The sequence below is a fragment of the Canis lupus genome, chromosome 1, assembly GCF_011100685.1.
Source record: "Canis lupus familiaris isolate Mischka breed German Shepherd chromosome 1, alternate assembly UU_Cfam_GSD_1.0, whole genome shotgun sequence".
Lineage (NCBI taxonomy): Eukaryota > Metazoa > Chordata > Mammalia > Carnivora > Canidae > Canis > Canis lupus.
The window spans coordinates 51,745,027-51,762,115 of NC_049222.1; the positions used below are offsets into that span (position 1 = coordinate 51,745,027).

At 38.0% G+C, this 17,089-nt stretch overlaps 2 protein-coding genes across 5 annotated transcripts in view; one reads left to right on the plus strand and one right to left on the minus strand.

Annotated features, from left to right (window-relative positions):
* Nucleotides 1-6,548, minus strand: part of PRKN (parkin RBR E3 ubiquitin protein ligase) — a 1,310,777-nt gene extending 1,304,229 nt beyond the window's left edge. The window contains exon 1 of the mRNA XM_038526511.1: nucleotides 6,325-6,548. Coding sequence (XP_038382439.1) covers nucleotides 6,325-6,331 — 7 coding nt within the window. The 5' untranslated portion in view covers nucleotides 6,332-6,548. The remainder of the gene's footprint in view (nucleotides 1-6,324) is intronic.
* Nucleotides 6,549-6,609: 61 nt separating this feature from the next.
* Nucleotides 6,610-17,089, plus strand: part of PACRG (parkin coregulated) — a 521,242-nt gene continuing 510,762 nt past the window's right edge. Inside the window, exon 1 of one of the 4 annotated variants that reach the window (XM_038526512.1) lies at nucleotides 6,610-7,115. In XM_038526512.1, coding sequence (XP_038382440.1) covers nucleotides 6,960-7,115 — 156 coding nt within the window. In that variant the 5' untranslated portion in view covers nucleotides 6,610-6,959. The remainder of the gene's footprint in view (nucleotides 7,116-17,089) is intronic. The other 3 variants (XM_038526514.1, XM_038526515.1, XM_038526513.1) reach the window with 3 other exon arrangements.

The window sequence follows — 17,089 nt, forward strand, 5'->3', positions numbered from 1 at the left end:
TCTATCAATACTATTAAAAATACAAACATTGGTCCAAGGATGGTCTCAATATGTGACCAGGTACATAAGTTATACAGATATTGAAAAGGAACCAACCCTATAATGGACTATGCTGAGTCACTTAGGACCTCTGGCTTTAGCAACAGTTTTCTCATTACAGAAGAAACTATAAACAGAAACCTAAGCATCATATGCCACATATCAAAGAAGGACATATAGAGGGCAGCCTGGGTGGCTCAGTGGTTTAGCGCCGCCTTCAGCCCAGGATGTGATCCTGGAGACCAGGATTGAGTCCCACATCGGGATCCCTATATGGGACCTGCTTCTCCCTCTGCCTGTGTCTCTGCCTCTCTCTCTCTCTCTGTCTTTCATGAATAAATAAATATTTTAAAAAAAGAAAAGAAAAAAAAAGGACATATACAATACTTTTGAAACATGAATTTAAAGCTTTAGTAACATGAAAAAAAATCTGTCAATGAGAGACATTTAATACATTCTATAAAAATCGGGATAATTTTAAAAATTTATTTTAGAAATACAGCCCTTCATCAGAGATGAGTTAATGACCTCAAAAATGTTGCCAGGCCGAGAAAAGCCATCTCCTATCCTACAACCACTCTCTCTCTCTTAGCAGAAGACCATCATCTCCTGCTTGAGAGAAAAAGAAGCCATTAACATTTACCTGGACTTCTAGGCACCATTGCACTGTACTACAGCTTTCCATTACTGCCACAGACATCTTTCTAAAATGTAATCCATTCATAATGCTCTTGTGTACACAATGGTTCACTGACTCCTCCTTCCACTGTATTATAAAGCTACCGCCCTTGGCCCTGCTTACAGCTGACAGACTCTGCCCTTCCAGCCTGGTGCCAGCCTAATTCTTCTGGCCTCCACCTCACTGCATAGTCTTCATCCCCTCTTCCCTCTCCCTGCCATGCCTCAGCTCATGTCTGTCCCTCCATCTAGAACATTGCCCTCTTCTAATTAACTCCTACTTGTCCCTCAGTGTCTCTGGACACAGTGGATTGACCAGACTCTACTAGTTGCCCTCTCCTGCACTTCCCTGTATAAACCTATATCATGATACTTACAACATAGGATTGCAAATCTTTGTTTTTCCGTACACCTTTATGCTATAAGGTGACAGATAATGGTTGCTAAGCTCTTGGTTGATTCTAAAGGAGGAGCTAATTGCTTCAGGCTGAGAAGTGTGAGAGTTGACACACAGGTGAAGATCTTAAGGAAAACTTCATATAAAGTTGGTATCATTTGAAGTGGATCTTCCAGGATGAACAGTAGTTTCCAGATGCACTAAAGAGGAGTAACATTCAAAGCTGAGAAAATAAGGTGTGCAGAAGAGACATGAAAACTGTGATGTGATGGTGTGTGTGCGCATGTTTGTGTTGATATATAAACATCTCTACTTACTCTGCTTCTGTTGTGGAGGAGAGGGGATTTTTTTACCTCAAATATATGTCTTATCAGTCCAACTAGATCACAGACTTGTCTCGGAGAAATGGTCTCCTATTTCCCTCTGCTCCTTTCCAGGAGGCAATACATACACATTTGCCACCACCTGGGCCTCCCCTGCACAGCACCACCTGATCCAGTACCTCAGAAAGAACTGACATTGAAATCATTATTGTGAGCTGAAATACCTGTTAATCCAGGGAAGAAACATTTCTAGTTAGTGAAAATAGATATAGGAATAAACCTGATAGAAGTCCCAGATAATTAGGACATATAGTACTGGGGGAAATAATAGTAACATTACCAACAATTCTTTTTAACCCAGACTCTCTCCAATAGGGGTAAGCAAATAAGGCAGGAAGGTGAGCTGCAACATAAATCAGCCAACTGTCATATAAATTTCCTTCTTTAATATAACAGAACTTGAGAGAAACCATTCAAGTTACTACAAAGAAATATTTAAAATGAGCTCATTAAATGCAAATTAAAACAGAAACACTGAATAAGCATTGGGCCACAATTAAAGGCTAAAGAAACAGCAGGTAAGAAACAATTTTCATTGATCAAAGAACTAAAAGCTAACAGAATAGACTATTCTCCATTGAAATTGGTTTCATGAATATGAAGCATTTCGAAGTAAGGAGATTTTTTTCCCCATTTTTCAAAGAAGCTTTGGAGGTAGAAATGGATCTGCATATCTTAATACAAAGTACTTTCATTGTATCATTTTCAAGCAATGAAGCTCTGAGATTTCAAAAAAAAAAAAAACGTAGACTTCAAAAAAAATCCTTAAATCATTCCAAAATTGTAAAGGGCATTAGGTCATGATTTTAGAGCCTTTGGACCCAAAGAACTGTACATAATTACAGGAAATAGTCTATGCAAAGATTCAGTAGTTTCCTTTATGACATAAATGTACCTCACCAAAAATAGAAGCTTTCAGAGCCTATGAATACTTCGATGTAGGGTTACTTTTTATCTAAAATTATTGAAATGGCAAAGCAAGTATCAGTACATCACAATCAACTAAAAATATAAACTCTGAGACTTTAAAATTCACCTCATATAAGCTTTAAAACAAATATATAGATTTGTAGGCAAATAGCAAATTAGACTGCATATTCATAATAGCATGGGCATTTTTTTTTTTCTATTTCATTCAGTGTATCCCTGGCACCTGGAGTAGTACTAAGCACACAGTATGTGCCCAATCACTGGATCTGTTTTCATGAAAATAAAGCAATATAAAATGAAAAATGAAAGGGTTTTTCCCTCATAAATTCATTTTAAAAATTTAAATATACTGTTTTTCACTCATCAAGAAGGCAAAAATAAAAGTATTTTGTGGTACACAAGGAGTAAATGTGCATTCTTATAAACACTGCCAGTCAGAGCAGAGCCACCAACCATAGTGCACCAACCAGGTTTAGTGCACTGCTCAAAGGAATTAAACTTGGGGGTGGGATGGAAAGAGGCAGGGAAAAAGGAAAAACCCAGTAGGTGCTCTGCTGATGGACAGTGTGAGTCAGTCTTGGGGAGGATGTCTTCTTGAAATTTTTCTGTCCTGAGGAGTAACAGCAGATTTTGCTACCTTGTTGCATTAGATAGAAATATAAAATATGGTGACCTACTTTATAACAATTTAGAAATACCTAGAAAAATTTAAAATCTACTAATCTTTTGACTAGAAAATCCACCCAGAAATTGAACTAAGATCTTTACTTTACATATATGCTTACATATGCAAATAAAAAGACAGGAACAAAAAAATAAAAATAAAAAATAAAAAAAAATAAAAAGACAGGAACACAAACATTTCTGATGACAGCAATCTATAAACCTACTGAATGCTCATTTATTGAAGAGTATTTGTATAATTTGTGTACATCCACAAAAATAAGAGAAGGCAAGAATTACTATGGGGTGGAGTTATATAGGTGGATATAGGTTTTTTCCTAAGAGATAATTTAAACAACATACAAATGTGACTATGTTCTAATTGTTATTTTTTTTAATAAAAAACCTTTAAAGAGTGAGACACTGAATTTGAATTTCAATATTGGCAACACTGTTGTATACAGATCCCCACACTTTAATATATGATACTACTCATTACCTAAATCTAGTTCTGTAGGAATTAGGATATACCACAAATATCGCTACTAAAATTCAATTTTAAATTGCTAATTTTTAAAAGAGTGAAAATGTTTTTAATGATACCAAAAATTATATCTTTCTAAGTAGAATTTTCTTATGCCTTTCTATTGTGCTTTATGATACCCTGATGTCCTACTCCATACTTCTCAAAGTCATAATTAATTAAACTATGTTTCTATGACTGTCTGGGCCAGGCATTTAACGTATCAGTCATAATTCAAGTGAGAAATATAAGTACTTTTGAGGCAGTCTCTGTACCAAGAAGGAATCCTAGGTTTTAAGAACAAAAAAGGAAGGTTAATTCTACTCGTAGTGGGGTAACAATCAATCCCCTTTACTCCTATTGTTGTTTTTCCTCAAAAGTAAGCCAAGATTTTTGTAAAATGGAAGAGTACTATTTGCATTAAAGAGGGTGTAGCAATTAAAGAGAGCACAAGCATAAAACAGGCAAGTTCTGAGTAGCACAATGTCTTTAACAGGAAAAAAAAAAACAAACCCAGATATATACTGAGGTATATTTTTATCTCCAGCCTATTACTAGGTATAAACAATAATGCCTTTCCTGGCTCTGAGGTTTATTCACAAACAGGAAACCCATCACTTTTTAATTGCCTCCACTTTCACCTACCTTTCCTTTTTAATTGCCTCCACTTTCACCTACCTTTCCACACACTCTCTTCACCAATACAAGTCCAAAATTGGCAATTAAGATTTTTATCAAAAAGTGCCCACCAATAGAATTAGGCATTGCAATTACTTGTATAAAATAATGTACTGCACATTGTCCACATGGTTTTTATATGTAAAGTACCTTTCTTGGGATGGGGCATGTTGTACTTATGTTGTAATACACATTTATTTGCACTATGTAAAACAACAACTGGAGTATAAGAAAAAACACCTTTTAAAATCTACCTTATATTCTCCATGTAATTACAAGTTACTAATAACTGTCTAATCATCAAATCCAAAGATCATACTCTTCTGTCTTATGTCCCTAAGTCCCAAATAAACTAAATTCCCTAAACATAGTTCATCCTACCAAAGTTCTTTTTTTTTAAAGTTCTTATATAGTCATTTATCAGATAACAATTTAGAATTGTGATTTTTAGATCTTAAGTCCCTATCTTTATATAGCTTTGCTATAAACTTGCTTCTTTTAAGAGCATGCATGCACTAAATTAAGTTGAATTAAAATAAAATTTTATAATTGTCTTCAAATAAAACATAATTTTTTCTGTAAAATGCTGACATCATGGATTTTTAAAAATTTCTTCTATTAGTTTTTCTGATTCCACTCAGAGCCGTTTATAGTGGATTATATGTAAAAGTTGGGTTCAAAAGATTCATAAAGTTTATATAAAACATTCATTTATAAGAAAAATGTCTTCATTGGATGACTTTCAAAAGTCATTCACCAAAAGTCATACCGTGCTAGAAAGGTGAGAAAAATTGGACAACATCCCTAGGTTTTATCATTGCTGCAAAGACAGCATCAGTTAATCACTGGCATGATTCTCCCTCTGGGTAGAATGTTTTACGCTTTAACATTAATTTTCCTAAATAAAAGACTTAAGACTCTATCAGTGCATACAAACTTACGTATTTTAAAAATCCACTTCTCATCTTTCTGGACTGACCATTTCTGACTTCAGATGCACTCGATGCAATCAAAATTGTTTTTTAAGTGGTACTCATCAGGAATAATCTCCAAATAGGGTCACCAAATCTTCCATACACAATCTAAAGTAAGTCTCTGTCATAATAAACGCCCCAAATAACACTGGTTTCTAATCATACTGTGTATTTCCACTCATTTCAAAGATTACCGCGAAGAGGAGGAGGAGGGGGGGGAGGAGGAGGGGGGAGGAGGAGGGGGAGAGGGAAGAGGAGGAGGAGGAGGAAGAGGAGGAGGACGGCGAGGAGGACGGGGAGGACGGGGAGGACGGGGAGGGGGAGGAAACTTTTGTCACAGTGTTTATAAACAATTACCACAAACCATTTCCAAAGCTTTCATCATAAATATGCACCCAGGTCATTTTGTGTCAACTAATAATTCATTATGCCAATATTTAATCCTTGTTATTCTTTACTCTAGATTCTTTCATCTCAGACCTACAAGGAGAGATTTACAAGGAAAAATCGAGGGAGCGAGAGGTTTAAGTTCCTCTGCAGGAATGTCTCTGAATCCTAACCATCCCGGCAGGTGCCTTCCGCTAGAGCTGAAAGCTTCGGTATAGGGTTTCCCCGGAAAGAGTCCTACAGGCGGCGGGTCCCATCCGTCCCTAGCCGGGAGGCAGCCCCCGAGGGGCGGGGCCGGAGGTGCACGTGAGGGGCCTGCGAACCGACCCCCGAGTCCGGCGGGGCGGGGCGGGGCGGGGCGGGGCGCGGCGCGGCGCTCGCCGTGGGAACGCGCGCCGCAGCCTCCACCTCGGGAGGCGCAGGCGCGCACGCCGGGGTCCCCGGGGAAGCTGTCCGAGCACGGGCTGGGCGGGGGCTGAGCTCACACACACGTATTCCCCCGGCCCACGGCGGGCACCGGGAAGCGCGCAGCGCGGGCCGAGGGCCGGCGGACACGGCCGTCCCGACACTGACAGTTGACACCGGCCGACACCCTGGGGGCGGGGGCGTCCCTGTCCGCCGAGGCCCGGCGAGGAGGCGCAGAGAGGCTGTACCTGGCAGGTACTCACGTACCTATCATGGTCACTAGGCAGGTGGAGGCTGCTGGGCACGCAGGGGGCTACGCCCGCACCGGCGCCCGCCCGCGCCTCCCACAAATGTGGCTCCGGGGTTAAATCTTCCAGCACCTGCCTCCCTGGGGCCGGCTGTCGGAATGCGCACGCGCGGACGACGCGCAGCCAGGGGCCTTCTGGGAGTCGTAGTTTGACAGCGTAGTTTCTCCCATCGCGCCGCCCCCTCCCCGCCCGCCGTCGGCCTGCCGTGGGCCTTCCGCCCGCCGCCGCCCGCCTTCCGCCCGCCGCCTTCCGCCGCCTCTCCGCATTCAGGCCCAGCAAGCGTGCTACGTCACGGGGGGACTGGGCCACGGGGCCGCAGTGTTGACGCGTCGCTTAGCAACCGGGAGGCTTACCTTTGGAAGCTTCTTAGGGCTCTCGCCACGGTCCTTCCCTCCTCCCGCCCCTCCCCTCCGTCAACTCCCCTCACCTAGGAGCTGCCAAACATCTGGATCAACCTGGGCACTACGAGGGGTTGAATTTCTACCAGTAACGCGCCTTTTTACATTTTTTCCCCCCCGAACTCCTTCTCACATGCGTAAAACCCACTGATTCTTTTACTACACGTTTTATGAGAACGAGACATTTTCTAGGAAGATGGTGGCAGAAAAAGAGACCCTGAGCTTAAACAAATGCCCAGACAAGATGCCGAAGAGGACCAAGCTGCTGGCGCAACAGCCGCTCCCGGTGCACCAGCCTCACTCCCTGGTTTCTGAGGGCTTCACAGTCAAAGCCATGATGAAAAACTCAGTCGTAAGTGACCCTGCATTGAATATGCACTCGCTCCGATCAGGGGACAGCAGGCGATAGCTGCTGGCCGGCCTGGGATGGATCCTGAATCCGTGTCCTGGGGGGTCTGCGGCACCGAGGGGGGCGCCTCTGCAGACGGCGCCCAGCAGGGTGAGGAGGTCCTGGCTGGGGTGTCAGGAAGGATCCTGGGCACGTGAGGCACTCTTACCCACTGACAAGCACCTTCCTCCTAACTCATGGTTTCTAGACCACGCCAAGGTACTCTTAAAACTATTGACACGATTTTTTTTTTTAAAGAGCCTCTTTACGTATCGATTCCTAATCGAGCCCCACTCAGCAAAGGTCATTCTAGAAGGCGAGTTCTTAGAGATCATAAGCTCTTGCAGAATTTGACATGTGCTGATGTACACCTGGAACCATAAACTCGTTAAATCGTCTACAGTTAGGAACTCTCATCAGTTCAAACGAAGGAATTTTAGAGCATCCCTGCGTTGACCCTAACAAGCCTCTTTCTTACAAAATAATATCAGCTTGTTAGAGTTCGGATAGGCAATGTAACAGGAAGGTCTATTTCCAGACCTTTTGAATGATGATAAGTTTTAAACAGTCCAAGCCTTAAGTTCAAATATTTCTAACTATTACTATAATTTGTATTTTGATGTCTATTACTTGTGGTAGCAAAAATAAAATATTCTCAATACTATGGGGGGGGATGGTTTAAAATGCACACAAGTGATTTAGCTACAAGCAGGATAGTTTAAAAAAAAAAACTTTCATATTTGTTAAAGAGCTTTAAATTTGGTATGCTAAGCCAGGTTTTACTACTGACTGACTAAGCAAGCCCCTGTCTGGGAATGAGATATTAATAATAAATGCAGCTTTCAAATTTATATAACTTACACTCTGGGAACATGTGACTTATTGTATAGCAGCTCATTATGTTAAATGAATAGTGTTGCTTTACAGTATCACATTATTTCTTTTGCATAAATGTTGCAAGTCTAATACCTTATTCCGAAACCCCATCCTTTACCTATATGAATGAAACAGATTACCTCCAGATCCCTAGGTCATATCGCCGTATCAGTACACAAAATGATATTTGGATTATTGGATTGTGTGTCAGTTGATTTACAATAGTGAAAATTTGTGCAAATAGACTAAAACTCCCGCTTGCTATAGTTGCAATCTTTTTGCATGTTTTTCACGTGAATAGGTGGTCATAGGAGTCAAGATGACTCGTTTCTCAGCAATATAGAATACCATAACCATTCAGGCTAATTGATTTTTTATTCTACCCAATATTTCTAGTTATTATCATGGTCATTTTTTTTCAATTTTATATTTGTTCATGGAAAAAATGGGTCAGATTCTCTCTTTTTTTCAAAATCTATGTTTATAATCATGTTTATTTTTTTAACATAGCCTTATACCTAAGCCATAGTTTCCTGGAAAATTAAGTATTCCAGTATTACCAAATGTAGTAAATATGCTTACAAAACTAAAATAACAAAAAACATTGACCATGAAGCAGCCTTCTTTATAAACAACTTACCTGAGTTAAATATCTTCTTATTTTTGTGCTTTTAGGAAAAGTCTTAGTGTGGTATCTGTATTTCCATGAAGATTCTCAAAACAGGTTATGTCATTCCTTCACTTCATTTAGTGGGAAATTGCAGTTCATAAATGCAAGCATCATCTACTCATTCAGCAACTCTCTCTCTCTTAGTTTTGTTTGTTTGTTTGTGTTAGCTGAGCTAAGAACTTGCTAACACAGACACAGTTCTGAAGATTTGGGATCAGCAAAACAAACTCCCGATCCTTAGTACTCCAAGGAAAATTAACACAAGATACTGTTTATACAAAAGAACTCTACTCGTATAGAAAATAAAACATTTCCTTTTTATATACAATATTCACATTTCACCATTTCTGTCTTCAACAGTATAAACCTTTTGGCATTAAAAAGTCAAAATAGCTCAATCTCTTTTTTTAAGGCTTATTTCTATTCAGAAAATAATGTGCCAGGCTCCAGCTTTTCTTAATCACAACCCCTGTCCCAAAGTTGACACCCAAATCATATTTCCAGTGTTGGGGCTCACCTTCAATTGCCTCTTTCAAACACCTCCTAATTAAACAAGTCACCATTCCAGTGTACTTCCACAACATACATACACAGCTAACCCCTAACGAGTTCTGTGGGCTCTCTTGGTGTTTCTGTGAGAGTGCTCTAGTAACATAAATGTATACACTTGATAATAAACAGATTAGATCGGGTGGACTATACAAACAGAAATCTCTATTTAAATAGTCATAGTCTGTGTATAAGAATCAAAAAATTATAAAATAATAAATAAACACAAATGGCTAGTTTTTAAGACCTAATGTCAAATATTGGTCTTCCTTTACTTCTTTGAAATTGTTGTTGCATTCTGTATGACAACAAACATGGATAAAATCCCTGAAATCAGAGACTAATATCCAAATTCATGTTGTTACATTTGCCTAAAAAAGAATGATAAGACATATAGAATTTGAAGATTTCATAGTCCATTTTCCCTTTATAGGCCTTGTTTCATGGTATGTTAGAACTTACAACCAGAAACCAATAGGTCAGTGTTGTATTGATTTAATCTCAACTGACAGTAGATAATTTTTGTGCTAATACACATTAGCATAAAGCAAGTTAAGATATGAACCCAAACTGATGATGATACAGAAGTTGACTTCACCTGAAGCTTTATACCATAGATATCCTTTTCAATAGACTATAGATGTTTTATGTTCAAAGTTTAGGGGAATGGGAGAAATAATTCCTTAATATTACATTATTTATATAGAGATGTTTATACTTACCGATCATATATTCATTCAACAGATAGTGGTAATGGTCAATATTTATAGAGTATGTATTAAGATACCTATTTGGCTGCTATAACAGAGACCAAATAACATTAGTTTAACTAAGATGGTAGTTGTTTCTATTACATATAAGTCCAAGTTTGTTGGGCACTGCTTCTATATTCTTGCTTTATGTCCTGTAAGGTGATACCCTGGGTCAAGGTGGACTCACCACTACCAGGGTCAAATCGCTACCCCCAGAAAGAAGGAAAGAAGAAACAGAGAGCTTCCTTTTAGAGGCATGACCCAGACACTGCACCCTACTCTCATTCACATCCCACTGGCCAGAATTTGGTGATAGGCCTACATTTTCCCTTTTTATAAAACCCTATGAAAAACTGACCCTTGAAGGAAATCCCAGTCCCTATACCTCTTTTATTAGGAAAAGGACTAAGAAAGTCATAAAGTTGCAAAAGGACATAATCTCCAACACCTACTTCAGGCATTGGGACAGAAAAATGGGTAAGGAGCAACCTATGAGAAGATATGGGAAGAAATGGAGACAAGCAGCTTCATTAGGAATGCATGTCCCAAAAGTTGCACTTGTCTCTTCTGTTCATATCCATTGCCAAAACTTAGTTTATGACCACATCCAGTTGCAAGAGAGGCTGGGAAATGGAGTCTCTGACTGGTAGCTCTATGTGCAGCTGGAACTTGAAGCATTCTATTAGTGTAATAAAGGGAAAAGGGAAAATCAGTGGGTGATTAGAAGTGTCCATCACCAGTGCTAAATATGCTCTATTGCTAGTAAAGAAAAGGAAACAGACAAATAAAATAATTATAGTACCTGTAAATACACCTCTGTAGTAAGGGTCACAAATACTGACTCAGTAGAGTAGAAGTACTAATGATGAGGGGATCAAGTGATAATAAACTAATTGAGATCCTCATCACCTTTTGTCTGGGTTCTCACGATAACATCCAAACTGGTCTCTAACTTCCATCCATCAATTGGTTCTTTGCTTCAATCATGTATCAGTATTATTACATTCATCTTTCCAGTACATTTCCCTCTCATCAATGGTACCTCCACAGGATCAGCAAATTCTTCTGTGATGTAACCCTACTCTAAGGTTTTCATTTCATCTCCTGCTATTCTCATATCCTTCCACCAAATTTAACTCTAAGACTTCCTTGTTGTGATTTTACTTATATTGTTCCCCTTACCTATCTGCACACCCAAGTTCATTCAGACAGTATGTAACAAATATCTAGTGATCACTGACTGTGCCAAGCACTGTTTTGGATACTGGCAGTTGAGAAGTCTGGAAAAGGCAAAACCCATGCTGTTCAAGGAGCTTTCATTTTTGTAGCCAGCTAAAATGCCAACTGCTTCAAGACGACCTCCTACTTCTCCCTCTTTATCAACCAAGATGGAAAGTTTTCCTTAGCTCATTGTTTTCTACTGTGTATTATAGTTACTCTGGCTCATGTTCTATCTCCTATAAATTCCCTGGGAGTGCAGAACTCATGGCTAACCAATTTTTTCCATCATAACCACCTAACAGTGTACTCACTAAGTACATGAGGAATAAAGGTCAGGAAATCTACCCTTCATGTTTCATCTTCTCTTTTTTGTTGCTGTAATTGTTACATGTCTTTAGTTTGGGTTCTTTTTTAAACCACCCTCCCCCATTTTAGGAGCTCAGAAGATCCCTTGAAAACTCAGCCAGATCATGGCATTCATTATATCAAACCCTTCAGTGGCCCCTCATCTCAAAATGAAAGTTAAAGTTCTGACCCTACTGTAAGGTCCTAAGTAATCTGGCACCTTTGCTTTTTTATGTATATTTTTTAGTGCTTTCTTTGTCACTCATTCTGTTCTATCCACAGTAATTTCTGTGCTGTTCCTTGAATATGCCATTTGCCTGGCTGGCTCAGTCTTTTTTCCTTCCTGTACCCTCTAGTGGAAATGCATTTCCCGCTTACATATCACCATCTCCTGTTCCTTCTATTCTTTTTTTTTTTTTAATCAAAAATTAACTTTTCATTGAAGGTTTCCCTGACTATTTAAAATTTCAACATCTTGATAATCTCTTCATCTCTGCTACAGCACACTCATCTTCTTTCCATTTTATATTTTTCCATAATTATTGACTACCGTCTAATACCAATTTAGTTTATCTTGTGTCTTCTTCTACTACAGAGGAAGCTCCTTGAGGGCAGGGAATCATTACTATTTTACTCACTGCTGCATCTCTAGCTCTAGAAGAATTCCTGGCACATAAGAGGTGCTTTTTTTTTTTTTTTTTTGGTCAGATTAATGAATGACCATTGTTTATATTATAATGAGATAATCATCTTTGAATTAGCAGCTTTGAGAAAATGCTAATGGTGTTATAAAATGTAGGAATTAGAATAACATACAAATGTTTAAGCCATATTTTAATTAGCTTATTATAAAAGTTATACATGCTCACTGTAAAGTGTTAAAGTGGTAAGGTTCAAAAAAGCTTTCTCTTATCTAAAAATTTTAGTTTATCCCTGTCAAAGTCTCTTATAATTTTATTTTTTCATTTTTTAAAAATATTTTTATTTATTTATTCATGAGAGACACAGAGGGAGAGAGAGAGGCAGAGACACAGGCAGAGGGAGAAGCAGGCTCCATGCAGGGAACCTAACGTGAGACTTGATCCTGGGTCTCCAGGATCATGCCCTGGGCCAAAGGCAGGCGCCAAACTGCTGAGCCACCCAGGCTGCCCCTCTCCTATAATTTTAATGTTCTATTTTAAAGCTTTGATTTTTCCTGATTCATTGTTGTTTAGGAAGTGAGGAAGAAAATTTTATTTTATTTTCCAAATGGTCAGAGGGTTCTTACATGAAGCTTCACATATAGTTAAACTGAATTATATAAAATATCTTCCCATTTAATTTGAATGATCTAGCAATGTTATATGTATATTAAGTATAGTAGCTTTTTATATGTTTTAATATATGATAGGGCTAGTCATTTTTATTCCTCCCCATGTTATGAGAAGGCAAAGCAAAATTGTTTTTCTTCAGCTAGCATATAAATCTCAAACAACTTAATTTTGTTGTTGTTGTGCTTTTAGGATACTTATTAATGGTACAGCAAGGAATGAAACTGAGATTTCTAGATATTTCTGACTTGGACCAGTCCCCTATTGATTATTTATTTTTTAGACTTCAGTTGATGCATCATATGTGAACATAAGTATCATTTGATGAATATTAAACCAAAGACACTGATCCAGCACCCAGATAAGAAACATTAATTAGCCCCATGGGGCCTCTTTCAGTTACTGCCCAAACATAACCCCAACTTAAATCTTCTGACAACAGATTTTCATTTACATACGTAGAATCCTAAAATCAGTAACTGTAACGTCTGATTCACCCACATTACTGATTATTATTATAATTCCCTCATACTTATTCCTGTGTAGTATTTTTGTGTGCCCATAGAATGTTATTTATCTGTTCCTCCATTGATGAGCATTTGTGTGACTTCTAGGTTAGGACTGTCACAAATAGCATTACTAGGAAAATTCTGATACAGGTTTTGGAGAACATATGTATAAATGTCCAAGGATGCATTCCTGGGAATTTCTGAGTCCTGGGGTATGTGTATGTGTGCCCCAATATATCAAAATTATTTTCCAAATTGATTTTTCATATTTAAACTCTTGCCAGCTCTATGAGAGTAAGTTTTGCTCTATCGTCTAATTGCTGTCCACTTTATTTTGCATTTTAGGTATTATAGTGTGTGTATGATGTTATCTCATTGGGAATTTACTATTAATGTTTATTCTGACTAATGAAGATTAAAACTTTTAAAATATATGTATTGATCATTTGATTATTCTCTTTTCTGAGGTATCTTTTCAAGACTTTTGAGTATTTTTCTCATAACTTGATTTGGCTTATTTATAGTAATTTTTTATTTTTCATATTCTATTTTACATGATATAAGGCATTTATTAAATGTATGTATTCCAAGTATAGTTTCCCACTATGTTTCATTTCCATCCCCCCCCTTTTTTTTGTGAGAGGAAGAGTGCAATGAGCTGGTAGGAGTAAAGGGGGAGAGGGATGGGCAGAGGGAGAGAGACAATCCTAAGCAGGCTCCATGTCCAGTGCAGAGCCCACCTCAGGGCTTGAACTCATGACCCTGAGATCATGACCTGAGCCAAAACCAAGAGTTGGACCTTAACTGATTAAACCACTAAGGCATCCCCTTCCCATTCTCTTGTGACTTTCATCCCTCTCTTTTAATTTTAAGATTTTATTTATTTATTCATGAGAGAGAGAGAGAGGCAGAGAACACAGAATTAGAGAGAGGCAGAGACACAGGCAGAGGGAGAAGCAGACTCCATGCAGGGAGCCTGACGTGGGACTTGATCCCGGGTCTCCAGGATCATGCCCTGGGCTGAAGGCAGCACTAAACTGTTGAGCCACCCAAGCTGCCCTCATCCCTCTCTTTTAAAAATATATACTATGTATGAAAAAATTACCTGAAATGTGTTATTTATGTATTTGTTTGTAAAGTATTCCTCAACTAAGTTCAACAGTCGGATAATGGGATGCATATACAATAAGACACAAGGCTTTGAAAATAAATTGGAGGGGATCCCTGGGTGGCTCAGTGGTTTGGCGCCTGCCTTTGGCCCAGGGCGCGATCCTGGAGTCCCGGGATCGAGTCCCACGTCGGGCTCCCGGCATGGAGCCTGCTTCTCCTCCTCCTGTGTCTCTGCCTCTCTCTCTCTCTCTCTCTCTCTTTCTCTATCATAAATAAAAATAAATAAATAAATCTTTAAAAAAATATTGAAAATAAATTGGAGTTATCAGAAGCAAAAATAGAAGCAACAATAGAGAAACAATGAAAAAAATATAATTAACCTAGAAGGCCTGAACTAAAGAAAAGGAGAATCAACTTTGCTATTCGTGTCAGTGAATTTATAGATGATATTCAGATTCATTGTGAGCTTCTTGGCATTGGCTGCTCAGAGGTGAACATTATATACCTGTTATCATAAAAGGAGTAGCTTTTCAATCCCTTGTCTATCTGTATGTCCATTCAAGACCTCTGCCCATTTTTTAGTTGAGGTTTTGAGTTTTTGTTGTTGTTGATATTAGGTTGTATAAGTTCTTTAGATATTTTGGCTATTAACCCTCCTTATTTCATATGTGTTTTACAAATGTCTTCTAGTTATGAGTTGCCTTCTCATTTTGTTGATGGTTTCCTTTGCTGCATGAAACCTTTTTGGTTTAATGCAATTCTGTTTGCTCAATTTAGCTTTTGTTGGCATATCTTGGAAGATTGTGTGTTTCTAGAAACTTACTTCTAGATTTTACAATTTTTGGTATATAATTGTTTGTAGTAATCTCATGATCCTTTATATTTCTGTGGTATCAATTGTAACTTCTCTTTCCTTTGTGATTTTATTTGAGTCTTCCTTTTTTACTGATGAGTCTGACTAGAGGTTTATTGATTTTATCTTTTCACAGAACCAACTGCTAGTTTCATTGATTTTTTCTATTGTCTTTTTAGCCCCTCTTTATTTCCACTCTGATCTTTATTATTTCCTTTCTTGTACTAACTTTGAGTTTTGTTCTTTTTCTGTTTCTTAGGCGCAAAGTTAGGCTGTTAATTTGGGAATTTTTTATTGTTGTTTTCTTGAGGTAGTTTTGTATTGCTATGAGCTTCCCACTTAGAACTGTTTTTGTTTCATCCCATAGATTTTGGAACATTGTATTTCCATTTTCATTTGTCTCAGGATATTTTGTGATGTCCTTTTTGATTTTTTCATTGACCTGTTGGTTACATAACAACATATTGGTTAGCCTTCATGTGTTCATGTGTATACATATGTATGTTTTCCAGTTACCTTCTTGTAATTGATTTCTAGTTGTATACCATTGTGTTCAGAAAAGATGCTTGATCTAATTTCAGTTTTCTTAAGTTTAATGAGACCTGTGTTGTAGTCTAACCTGTAATCCATTCTGGAGAATGTTTCATGTATACTTGAAATGAATGTGTAGCTTTTTGGATTAAATGACAGATATAGATATAGATATAGATATAGATATAGATATAGATAGTATATCTGGCTTAATGGGTCACTTGAGACCATTATCCTTATTGATTTTCTCTCCAGATAATCTATCCATTGATATAAGTCTGATGTTAAAGTCCCCTATTATTATTGTGTTACTCTCAAATTCTGATTTTATGTCTGTTAATACTTGCTTTATATATTTAAGTGCTCCTATGTTCTGTGCATAAATATTTATAAATGTTATATTTTCTTCTTGGACTGACCCACTTATAATTAGGTAATGCTTTCTTTGTCACTTGTTATTGTCTTTGTTTCAAAGTCTATTTTGTCTGATATGAGTATTAGGCTATACCAGCTTTCTTTTCATTTTCATTTGCATGAAATATCTTTTCCTATGCCTTTACTTTCAGTATGTGTGTGTTTTTAGATCTACAGTGAGTCTCTTATAAGCAGCATATAGATAGGTAGCATTTTAAATATATGCAGCACAACATACCTACACTGTTGTTTTTACAAGTAACATACCACCAAATTTTTTTATAATAAATTTATTTTTTATTGGTGTTCAATTTGCCAACATATAGAATAACAGCCAGTGCTCATCCCATCAAGTGCCCCCCTTAGTGCCCGTCACCCATTCACCCCCACCCCCCACCCTCCTCCCCTTCCACCACCCCTAGTTCGTTTCCCAGAGTTAGGAGTCTTTATGTTCTGTCTCCCTTTCTGATATTTCCCACACATTTCTTCTCCCTTCCCTTATATTCCCTTTCACTATTATAGCCCCAAATTTAATCCATAAAAGATTTCAGTGAGGGGCAAGTAGGTGATATTAAAATGAATCTTGAAGAATTTGATTTTGCATAAGATTAAATTGTTATGGTACATGTATTTAGGTTTTTGGTGATCCATTTTGATCCAAGAATAGAATTTACAATGTCAATAGGAGAGCGTAGACTGTATATATTTGTTTTAGCTCTGGTTGTGATCAGTTCATTTTACGACCAGAGCAAGATGGCTTTTGATTTTATAAAGTGTCATAGAGGAAGTTTGTATTTT